The sequence below is a fragment of the Anser cygnoides genome, chromosome 9 (assembly GCF_040182565.1).
Source record: "Anser cygnoides isolate HZ-2024a breed goose chromosome 9, Taihu_goose_T2T_genome, whole genome shotgun sequence".
In the NCBI taxonomy this organism is placed as follows: domain Eukaryota; kingdom Metazoa; phylum Chordata; class Aves; order Anseriformes; family Anatidae; genus Anser; species Anser cygnoides.
The window spans coordinates 6,317,775-6,330,553 of NC_089881.1; the positions used below are offsets into that span (position 1 = coordinate 6,317,775).

The 12,779-nt window shown below is 38.1% G+C and overlaps 1 protein-coding gene across 3 annotated transcripts in view; it reads right to left on the reverse strand.

Annotated features, from left to right (window-relative positions):
* LOC106040346 (uncharacterized) overlaps positions 1 to 12,779 on the reverse strand; it is a 596,086-nt gene that overhangs the window by 312,902 nt on the left and 270,405 nt on the right. For all 3 annotated transcript variants that reach the window (XM_067002026.1, XM_067002028.1, XM_067002027.1), the window contains 2 exons: positions 4,870 to 4,929; positions 2,826 to 2,886 (listed from right to left, as the gene is read on the reverse strand). In XM_067002026.1, the coding sequence (XP_066858127.1) occupies positions 2,826 to 2,886; positions 4,870 to 4,929 (121 nt within the window). The remainder of the gene's footprint in view (positions 1 to 2,825; positions 2,887 to 4,869; positions 4,930 to 12,779) is intronic.

Below are 12,779 nucleotides of genomic sequence, written 5' to 3' on the forward strand. Positions count from 1 at the left end.
ATGACCATATATCTAATGCTCACTTTACTCCTTTTAGAAAACAAGGAGTAAAAGACATTACTCTTGCTGTGTGCACTGTTGTACTTGGTTAAGAAGAATAGTTGTTTTGTTTAGGGACTGATTAATACCCCAGTGCCATCAGAACAAATTATTGTATAGTCAGTCGTCTGAACATATTCATATACTATGTAGTCAAAATGATTACTCCGCTACAGAAAATGTTCCAATTAAAATTTTCTAGATATCACCCATACCAATTTCATAGATTAGAGCCCCTGAACAAAGGATCAGTGTCATTCATAACAAATAATTCAACTGGAGCTGTTACTGTGCCTTTAAAAAATCATATTAAAAAAGAAGCTGCGGATAGATTTGTCCATTTTACTGGAAGGAGGAATGGTAGTAAGTTGAAAACTCTGAAGCTGAGAACAAATATCTGTATATGGGTCAGCAATACGAATGCGTTCAGCTGCCAGTAAGACGTGAAAGTGCTCAGAGCTATGGACTTCACTTTAAGACTTTTCCATCCTCAAAAGATTAAACAGAATGAGAATGAGCTCCTCTTGCTTTGGGGTATCAAAGTGTTTAATACTTCCAACTCTTACTAGATATTTAATTTGTTTGTTTCATCAAAAACTTCTTCAGTGGAGGAAGGGAGTCAAAGAATGAAGGATGACGTAAGTCACTGTGGGATAATATCTTTTAGAAGACTTGCGATACTTTCAAGACCCTCTAGTACTGTTTGTCCACAAAGTTATTTTATTCTCCCTTCCAAGCATACATTAGCATTAATTGGTTTTGTATGTATCTCTTATAAGTACATATATATACTAGTAAATATTTTGCATTTTTTCCCCATTTAGAGCAATGCACAGTTTCCTTAGTCTTTGAGTTCATAGGTAATTACTGCATATTCATCATTAAAAAAAAAAAAACATGTTCTGTCTTGTGCCTCTAAATACAGCCTTTTCCTCAAGCAGCAAAATGGTTTTACAACAATTTTTGAATAGGATACCAAAGTGGGTGGGAATGTGATGAGCCTAGCACATGCTCACATCATTCTCAGCTTGCTATCACTCCATGAGCAGACAGAGGAAAGGAAGGACACTGTGCTAGAAATGATTGTTGTAATGATTCAGACATGATGAGAACGTTTGGACAAAACCCCTAGGCTCCTTTATGCTGATGTTTTCTTGTACTCGGCTAAACTTTGAGGAATACTTCAAAGTATGTTGGGAAAAGTGAACACTCAGAAATTCTTTGGTGGATGCCTATTCATCAAATCCACCATTTTTCCTCCACTGCTACCAAAGAGAACTTGTTCACATCTGCACTTCTTTCATTAGAATGTTAATTATTCTATATGGCTACCAGTATTTTGTCAAACATAGGACTGCATCATCCAGAGCCAAGACATTTTGCAAAAGCAAAAATAATAAACAGGTACAATGCAAAAATATTTAAGAGCTTTTCCTTTCCTACTCCTGGTTTACTGAGTTGTTTGCAAAGTCCAGTTTGATACAGGAACAACTGAAAATCCAGCTTTGAAGCAGCATTTCATACAGTTTTCACTAAAGTTAATGTGATAACACAGTCAGCTTATCTTCTCATTGCATATCATAAATACATGATCTCAAGTTTTTTCCACGTTGATATCCAGGTTGAATAAGTTAAAAAATAATGTAGCTTTGCGCTACCTCTTGTCTCTCTTTTTTTCCCTGTCCTGCAGCCACGGCCACAAAATTCCCACTGTTTTGCTAGGAACAAACTGATCAGGTTAGATCAGTTTGCTCAAACCACCAGACCACGGAAGAACCAGCAGACTCCATCTGCCTCATGTTCTCGGGAGACGGTATGAGTTCCATGCATGCCTTCTCTCCACCTGCAGCAGCCGTACTTCTGCAGCTGGAGAGGCAGAAGTGATACCAATCCCATGACACTTGCTACGTCTATTTTTCATACCTTATTCTTGCCTTCTTACCTTGTCTGAAGATTTTTCTATGCTGTTGGGTCACAGTACCATAGATGCTGACTGCATGTGTATGGTTTTTTGTTGTTGGTTGTGGTGGTGAGGTTTTTTTAGTGCAGAATAAGAAAAGGTTATTATGGAGACATATGATTCTTGACCCAGTTTTCTGTTATAAATAAAATCAAATTTATGCAAATACAATCTCAAATTGAAAACACTCTGAATTTATATTTTTGGATTCTTTGAATATAAAAATAGCCACCTTTTTACTGACCTTATTGCACAAAATACACCTTTGGGAACAATTAATTTTGAATAATTCAGAGCATGTGAAAACTGACCTGTATTTGTGGACTGGACTAGCTCTAACTACTGGTATCTTTAGTTTTCAAAAACATTTTTTTTAAATGTATCTTTGTAAAACTCCCTTTTTTTTTTAATATTGGGTACAAGTATGGTACAGAGATGGTTTTGTGATGCACTTTGGTAAAATCCATATTCAAAAATTTGGATTTTCAGTACAGGATGCTGAAGTGCCTGTCTTAATAAATCAACAAATATGTTAGCATGGTAATCAATACAGTCCTTACATTGCTATCAATAATATCGAGTTTGTGAAATTCCTGAGATGTTTTTCAGCCTGCCTCATTTGTTGGGAACATTTGTTGCATTCAAACTGCAAAAGGGTTTGAATCCTGCCACCGCTCAGTTCTGTGTGACCTGTAAAATCACTTTCAGCAGGACTCAGCCATACAAGCTAAGCCTCAAGCCAAAGGGAGCTCTGTATTTCATTTTGGTATATACAAAATTGGCTGATTTTCTTTTCTGGACAGTTCTAGCCATGCAGACAACTTACCCAGGTAATTAGGAGATGTCAGTGTAGGCAGCTCTGAGGTAAGGGTTATTTGTTTCATTCCCTTTAGAAAGAAGGATAAGCCAATAACTATTTGTTAAAGCACAGTTAACGGATTGCATGAAAAAAGCCGCTCACTGTAGTTGTCTTTTTTACCTTTAACTGAAGATACACTTTTCAACAAGTATTGGTTTTGTAAAAAATGAGTGAATCCAACTGGCCAAATCCTGTATTAGAACTACGATGATTCTTTCACATCTCAAAAAACCTGAGGAATTCTGTCCAATTCTGCTGGCTCTTACTAGTGTCATATGCCTTAACACCCATCCTTGGAGCAGCTTACTGTACAAGCGTGGTTTCTTACAGAAAACATGACAAAAATCACCCTATAGAATATCATTACTTTTTGTAGAATTCACTAGTCTATACCATTATATGGCCAGGAAGATTTGCAGTGAACTCTAGATCAATTGCGGCTCTTGACATTTATCTAACTTGAATGCTGGAGAATATCCTCCTGGTTTGATTTGTATCTCTTACCAGCTAAATGTGTCAATAAGGCTTTTTTTTTTTTTCCTTCCCCCAGTGAGAGAGGGTCTACACTTGACATATTTTAAAGTTGGGCAGACAGTTTCATTCAAACTGCAATGCTCAGCAACCTCTGATATTCTAGAAGTACCCAGCTGCTCTCCCATTGTTAAGGGATGGCTCAAATCTCTATTACAAACCCTCTTCTATTTTTTTTCTTAAGTTTAAAATGCAGCTGTAAAAATTGCTTTAGCATGAACCTTGGCATGCTGAGCTGAATGCTAGCCTCTCTTTTTTCTCGTCTGACCCCCAACCTCTTTAAAATTTGAATTTAGATTTATTCTGCCTGAAGATAGAGGAAGGAAAGTAAATAATAAGAATTCCTATAAAAATACCTATTCCAAAACTAATAGGCTTACACCAAGCCATCAGATATCAGGTATGAGGCTTGACTGTATATTTCAAAAAAACATAATATATATATTTGCAAATGTCAGACCCCCAAATCTTCACAGTATTAAAAAAAAAAAAATGTAACAGGGAAGTTGATGTTAAAGGTCATACATTCAAAAAACATCCGCTATCACAGAGTCAGGATTCTCCTAAAGGCCATCTCTACAGAACTCTATGGAGCTACTCAGGATACCAGGAGAAGCTGAGGAGCTAGTCAGGACTGAAAGTACTATAGCAGCATACTTTAGCATACTGCTTTTATCACGAGCAGATCAATAGTTATACATACTGTACGTGTTATGTTTCAATAGATCAGAATATACCATCACTATCACTGTTCGATATACCACAATATAACTGTTTGGGTGCCCCTGCTTGCTCAACAGTAAGTTCATTCTTTGCAGTGATGCAAAACGGAGCTATTAAGAGGTAGACAGTCAATTGTCATGGATATATTTTAGATATACATCATGGATATATTTTAGAAAAAGGGTAATAATATGTGCTGTCAATATGATGTATTCTCAGCGATTATGGTACTGATAAAATCAGCAAAATACATAATTTTTAGATTTAGCCTTCAGTGGTGCTGGAAATAATTAGTTACCAAACTGATCTCAGCTATTAGAGCCCACGTATAGGATTCTGTCAAGTATACAGCTAGCTATTCCAGCAGTCTTTCTTTATACCTGCAGCATTAAGATGCATGGGAAAGTACCCTCAGCTATAATCCAGAATTTCCATGCTTTTGTAGATTTAGTTAAGATTATACTTGGTCTGAAGAGAAATGTAAAGTTTTGTACTTCCTATTCGCAGCCATATTTGCTAGCACCTGTTAGGATTATGAATATCAAACAACACATGCTTATGCATGGTGATATCTTAAGTCTTAACACATTTATAGAAAAAACAAGTAAACCAACCAACCAACAAAAAAAAAAAAAAAAACTTGCTTTGCTTCTGAAAGAAAGTTCCAAAACTCATATTTGCCAATGTTAAAGGCCTCCAAAAGATGTTCTGAAATATCAACACAAGTAGCTGTTTTCACCCAGCACAGACACCTTACCTGAAGAGAAGAAGGTATTTTTGGAACTTCCTTAGAACCAGGCAGCATGGTGTCATCTCTCTGAAAGCAACAATATGTCTTACATTAGGCCTATACAAGTAACTACACAACTGGTATTTGTAAAACAGTCCTTCAAACAACAAATTCAATCATCATCAGCATATGTTTTGTTACAGATCTCAAGCCCTTCTTCTCACCTACATTATCATTGTTCACTGATGAAATGTTTCAGCCTTTTATAAGCTATTAAATTGGTTTGCCTTTAACATAACTTGCAGCAATGAGCTCCACAAATTAATTTAAGATGTACTTCATTTTACATTTACACACCACTATTTTGAGCGAATTAAACAGAAGTTTTCTTAGTAACACTTACTTTGTATGCCTTCATAGGTAGATATACAGTCCTGTTGATATCACTTCAACAACTCCTGTTTAACAGTCTTCATCATAGCCTTCCTTCTTTGTATGGGAGATGCTTCATAACTCCTCACATTTTTAATCATTTACTCCTGAACCTCAAAGTTAAATATTTAAAACATATTTTCTTTCTTAGAGAATTTTCTTGTAACTTGTTTTTACATCATGGAAATATCTACATTTTGCTAATATAAGTTAAATGCTAAAGTATCAAAGCCAATCAAATTACACTTCTTTGCTTGGCACCTGAAATTATGCCTTACTGCATGGGTTCACAGAACAGAACTGAGTCCCAGCTATGACACTGTGGTGCTTTTGCTCTGAAATTCTTATCCCAGAGTTCTTACGGTTCAAAGGGACAGGAACATATTTCCAGTCCTCCTCATTTCAGGGAGCCAATTTAGGACAAATTCCAGTGTAGTTCATCTTCTATGTAAAATACGTAAACTGTGAAATCCAGGAAATAGGGTGTTAAGTTCTTTGCATAAAGAAAAGGACCACAGAACCACAGCACGGCAGCAGCCAGAGCTGCATGCAACGCATGCCAAAGACAGCTATAAAGGCATCTCTGCTTTTCTCTCTGCACTAGAGCATATGAACAGTGCACTCTATTGCTAAGCCCCAAGAGGAAAGTTATCTTTAAAAAAAAACAAAAAAAAAAGGCAGAAACCATTACTTCAAACAGGGCTGAGGTGGGGAGAAATATATATGTGCATAATATATATTTGATAAAGTAATAAATTTGAAAACTTATACATGAGTACATTTTATTTATTTAAAATTTAGCAGCCTTTCGTCAACAGCTTTGCAGAATAGGTTTTCCTCAGAACAGTAATACAGCATGACAAAAACACAACAACCTGAAGTTGATAATTAAGTTCACTTCAACTTTCCATTAGGAAGTTTGGGTCAGGTTCCCACAATCTAACACCTGCCACTATTTTGATTAAATGAACTGTTCCTTACAGCTCTAATCATGATGTACAACGTAATTTTGACCATGGATGTTTCCTCTATGTCAGATATCCATCCATAGCTGCAGTTGGAACCCATGTGCAAGAGTGGATTGATTTCTTGACATTTTGTCAGTGCCACTTCTCCCTGCATGACTGCTGATCTGATTAGAAAAAGGAATTTGCCTTGGTGAAAGGCATGTGTTCCATTTCCTGCCCCTGGCAGCAACCAGCCCCGCAGGGTTCCACCAGCAGCTCGTTTTCAACAAGACCCTGCTTCAGTCTTACCCTCACCTAGAGCTTGGAACAAGGAAGAAAAAGTTGCTAAAAAAAAAAAAGAGAGAGAGGGAGGACCTGGGGCTAGGGGTTCTGGGGGTAGAATTCAACTAAACAGCCTGAGAAATTAATATAGTCTGTAAATAAATATCCATCCCTGATCACTTTTCACTTTAACCTAGCCTGATTTTAACACTTTTCAGCGCAGGAGGGCATCTAAAAATAAAATTTAAACAGCAGGAGAGAGAAGAGGCAAGGGAGACAATGAACTCCCGCACTAGGTTTTTTGTGAGACTTTGAATAGAAAGCAACACTTTCTCAGATTTTGATTATTGTGCACTGTAAGCGATAACCCAAATTTCTTATGCTGCGTGGCTGTAGCACAGCCTGCAGAAAAACTGAATGTGTCTTTAAGCAACTACCCCAATGACACTGATCATAAAGCCAGGAAAGCAAGGTTGCTTCCAAGCTAGCCCTCAATAATTGTTCCCAAACTGTCTCTGTTGCTTAACACAAGTTGCTGCAGCCAGCAGTTTATTCCATTAGGTTCTGAAAGTACAAATTAACCCTGAAAAGGAAGGACATAAGAACAGTAAAAGGTGGAAGAGAAGGAAGAAAAGAAAAAGGAGAACAGAGACTGAGACAAGGAGGCCCTTCAATTAGCTGGATTTACCATTCAGGTTTATATTCTTTAAAATAAGAGCCATAGTTGTTGCTACGAAGAAAAGGGAAAAGGAGGACACAGCACACAAACATAATTTATCTGTTTCTTTCAGATTAATATTTGGTTAAAAAAACTTGGTTGAAATCATACATTCACATGTTTATAATCTGCTTTGTATTATTATGGAAGGTTTATTCAGCCTAAGTTACGAGCTTTTGGTACACGCATATATTAAACAGAAGTCCAAGAATTTATATTTTTTGATGGCAGAAGGACATAGTAGATGACAAAAATCCTAAAATGTTCTCCCAATCCAAAGATGTAGTTAAGCAAGTGAGAGAAATCATTTAAAGCCAGGTTTCTGAAACAGAGAACTGTTGGACTAGATTCTATTTCTAATATATTAGAAACATCTTTTGTGGGATCTAGGCTCTGTAAAAGAGATGGGCTGTTCTGGAGAGCATTCCCCGACAGGTATCTGAGAAAAAGACAAGCGTTTGGAGCAATAAAGGTGTAATTCAAATACTGAAAAGAGAGGCAGGCTTATTTAGTCTTTAATGGCAGCATTCTCTGCCTGCATTAAATATATCAAGATATATCTGAGATTAAGTCTAACTTGCTTTGCGTACTCAGAATGAACAAGAACAAAACAAAACAACAAAAACAAAACTAACAAAATACAGCAAGAACAACACCAAAAGGAATCAGATCACATAATCTGTTTATAAATAGTAACTACTTCTATGGATATAAGAGTGGAAGTTCTCTATGTCATCAGTTCACAAACCAAATTGCAAAATCCCAAATGAACACCTTCATTGACACAGAAAGGGAGAGAACACTGTTTTGAATTCATTTCCAAATGCAAATTCCAACATTTGTCTCCATCTCGAATTACAGTTTTCCTCAGGTGGGGCAAATTGAATGGGGTCTATTAAAGCCAAAAACAAGGCTAAGAACACCGACCCTTCTCATTTAAAATGAAAATATTTTTTCTTATAGTCTAGTTGGGACTGAACGCAAAAGGTGGAAGTTTTCACACCTCATTGCCAATTCAATGAGCCTTGTAAATCCATCTTTAGCATGGCAAGGAAAGAGAAAACAAGAAGGAAAAAATATTGTTGATCAAACTAAGGTCAAAACAATACAGCAATAAGCAAGAAAAGGAAAAGCATTTGCTTAAGATGTGCTCTAAACAAAAGAATCTGACAAGGTGGTTACATTACTACTGCTGCTCAATGACATGTGACATGACTTGCTGACTCCTGCCTGCTTCCTAGCAAACAGTGGTTTTGTTTAGATGCCTACTGCAAATGGCAAGATCAGAAGCTTTGAATGGACGGGAAGACCACTCTTCCTCTGTCTCAGGGATGGTTCCTTTCACCATATTTGAAGGACACAGATGATGTAATTTAAATAAACTTTTGTATTTCTTTATTTATTCTATAAACAAAACCATTGTTTGTATCTTCTGATACTTTTTGTGAGTATCAAATCACATTAAAAAAAAGATTATTTAGAACTGTATATAAAATTAAGAGAACCACTGAAAAGTTACTGAAACAAGATTACATATCCATAATTTAGATGCAATAATTGTGCTGGATTAAAATAATTGTAACTGGTTTAAAGACTTTCAGAATGAATGGGAAATTGATAATAAGCAATTTTGCTTTGATAGCATTACAATGCCAGAGATTCTTTCAAATCAATTCCTATTTCCTCCACAAAAGAGGTTTGCAGATAGTAACTGCAGAAAACATATCTGTACTGTCAGAGCAGATCAGCTTTTGTCTCTGAAATTGGATCAGCTCACCTTCTTCAAATGCTGCTTTCCATATAAAGCAGTACAAGTGTTACATAACTGCACAGTGGGATTGTACCCGTGGCCCTTCAAAGAAACAATGGGACTACTATATGATCTGTGCACTCAGTATGCAAGTCTACCAAATACTTGATCTGGAACCTTATTGTTTTTAAAGACAATGCTGACTGTAGCAAGTATTTTAGGCAAGCCTGGAAAATAAGCCAAAAGTAAACCAACTTTTATCTGTTGAGGTCAAAAGCTCAAGAGACAGTGTTACGCTTTCAACAGGACTCCTGAAGAAGCAAGAATGTATAATACTAGTATCAGTCTGTCAGACATTTTATTCCTTTCTAAACTACATTTGTTAGAGACAGAAGTTTTCCAGGGGTGAATCCTTTAAAGCTCTGACACAGCCCTTCATATGCTAATACAAACCATGCAATCTCACCAGCAGTGTCTTTGGTGTGATGACAGCAATCTTATCATTTGTGTTACATGTCAGAAAGAAGGCAACACAAGAAAGTCCTGTCATGTAGGAAAGCAACATTAGCAGCTAAACAAGAGAAAGAGAATAAACAACAGTAAGCACCACAGAGGAAAAAGCAAAGCCAAACATGTTTCAGGTGGTTACATGAGGACACAAACATTTCTCAGATGTTATCAGAAGCCTTACTACATCTACTGAAAATTGACAACAGAGCTTCCCATCCCTCTTGCATTTGCAAGAAATCAAAATGCCTAAAGCGAGGTATTTTATAATCTTCCAAATCCTTGGGGGTGTTGCATGATCCAAGATCATGGCAAATACAGAGCTCAGTGCACAAAACAGGAAATCAAGAGCTGTCATTACTTCACTACTTACAGATAAGGTTCAGCCAACTTCTCAGCACACAAAGTGTGCTAAGGTCAGCACAGTTCATCAGCACACTCCACCAGCTGCTAGCTTGAAAGGTAGTGATGGCTTTCGAGAAAGAAACACTGATTTCATATGGCATATTAGGATTTTTGACTGAAAGACTGGTTGCCAATGAAGCTTTTGGGGCATGTTTTTATATGGCTGCTTAACGTGAACCTCTCGGGTTCAACCTTGGCACACAATGTTTTTAGTTACTGTGAGTGCTGACCTATCCCACCTAGCCAATTAGTGATCTCACGACCAGCTGCATAGGATGGTCATGGCTGATGTTCTCCCCAGATACTCCTATACACAATTGTCTGTTTATAGCATTTACTAAAAGACACTAGCTTTAACTTTATTCCTCTGGGTTTTTACTTTCTACAGATTTCCACGAAGGCTGTGACAAAGGAAGCCTCCTTTAGATTGCCCTTTACAAATGACCTAAACAAGTCTTTAGTGGTCACTATGTCATGCTGTTTGCAGACAATCTCAGTCCTGCTGAACTACTCACAAGCATGTTTCTTCGCACTGCAGTTCCAGCAAGTTCACACATCTCCAGTGGCCACTCTTCAAGAAAGGAAAAGTGATTGTTTGGAATGACATAATAAAAATGCTGTCAGCCATCAGTGTGGGAGAACCTCCTGAATTCTGTGTGGGGCCATCAGTGTGAGGTCTTACTGTCTGGTAAGGGAAATCACTGCTCTCCAAGATCATATGTTGTTGCTAAATCATCACCTAATACAAACTGTAAATATTCTTCTAGAATGACAGGGCTTGAAGAGACAAAGTAGCTGCCCAGTCAACTGCTTTGAGAATGCTATCAGCTCTCTGTTCAAATGTGTGTTTGCTGATGTTGTGGCATATCCACCAACACCACTATTTAGCCTTTGCTCTTCCACTACAAACTGAATGAGGAACATCACCTGCAAAAATCAAACAATTAAAAGCACTACTCTTTTCAAATTGAAAAGCCTCATGCATTGCAGATGCTAGCACAACTCAAACAACAGTTCTATTAGAACAGAGAATGTTTTGGTTTAGTAATATAAGTATTCTTCTGACTGTAAAAAACCCTGCAAGATCCTGGCCAGCTCTGCTCATGACTTCCATTCCTTCCATGTAATATTTAAGCTAAGTAAAACATTGAGGAGTTGTATTTCACTGCTGAAATGAATTGCGCTCATTAAATGCACTTCACCATGCTTTACCACTATTGGGTTTGGCAACAGTAAAGAGGCATAGTGAAGATCCCTACACCACTAAAGTACACAGTGAAGATTTCTTGCAGTGAGAAGTGAATGAGGTTTCCAAGGAATTGCATGTAACAGGCAATTGTGCTCAGTAACTCAATTGTAGCTCTCTCCCAGCTATAGCATGGACTTACTGTGAGCTGGTTAACTTTTCACTCTCCCTTTGCCTGTCTTGTTAATTTATGTTGTCATGCTCTTGTATTTTGTGATGGCATAACTATAGCAAAGATCAGCCAGATGCTGTTGGTGCTACTGTAATGGATAATAGTGACTGTAATAGAAAATAATGACAATACCTAACAGCGACTTTGCAGACTACAAATAAGTGTAGATGATACAGAAAAAAGTAGATAAATGATGCACAAATAGGAATTATCTTCCTCGAAGGGCAGTCTGATCAGCTTGCCTGAAAAACAGAAGGTTAAAATTTTAAGTTTCACCCCTCCCCATTGGTTTGTTGGCTTGGAAATCCAAAATGGGTATTACTACAGAGTCATGCCATCACAACTACACAGGAACCCCACTGAAATAAACTATGTAAGAGTAGACCAAAATGACAATATTTACTAGCTACCACTGAAAGGAGGTTACATTTTTTGTCAACATATAATCTCAACTCCTAGTGGTGCTTGTTTATTATGATAGGAGGAGGCTTTGAAATGCAATTTTGAGGAACAAAAATGCATATGCTGTTGAGACTGAAATACATTTCTTCTTTGCCTTGCAAAAGCAGTTTAACAAAGTCTCCCTGAGGCTCCAGTGAGAGGGAATGGTAACAGCAGCAGTGCTATGATTTTAGCTTACTCTCTTCTTGATCTCTGCAATCACTTTCCCTATTTTCCAAGTCTTAATCTCCAAGTCATGCTTTCTAACGAAACTCAGCTAACCCCCAATTCGTAAAAAAGATATTCCCACTGTATGGGTCTGCTACAGTGTTCTGAATACTGAATGACAACTGATGAAGAGAAAAGAAATCCAAGTGAAATATAGTGAAGGAGAACACCTGGAATCTTTTATTGAAGGGCTGGTGAAAGAGGGGAGAAAGAAGTATTGAGACAGGTTTAAAAGCTAACAATACAAGAAGGTATGTTAGCCTCTCAATGAACATGGAATTTGTGTGGAACTGTGTAGAGCAGTTTGGTTGGAAGGGACCCACCCAGCCCCCCAGCCACCTGCCTGACCACCGCAGGGATCCCCAGAAGCTGACGTCTGTCAGTGCGGGCACCATCCCAGCGCCTCTCCAACGCCAACAAGCCCGGGGCACCAAGCGCCTCTCTGGGAAGCCTGTCCCCGTGTCTGGCCGCCCTCACAGTGAAGGGATTTCCATCAGTGTCTGCCTGAGCCTCCCCTGGGGCACTGCTGGGCCATCCTCTGCCTCCCCTCCTCAGGGAGCTGAGGGAGCAGCGAGGCCGCCCCTCGGCCTCCTCACCTCCTGGCCAGGGAGCCTGGGGGCCTCAGCCTCTCCTCACAGGACGTGTCCTCCTGCCCTCCTGCCAGCTCTACTACCCTCCACTGGCCACTTCCTATGCAGCATTGTTATATTTTACAATATGTCACAAAATTTTACAAATTAACGTACAGTTTTCTGATTGGAGGTAATAAGAACAATAAAGAGAGATAAAAGCAGACTCCACAGTGCTTA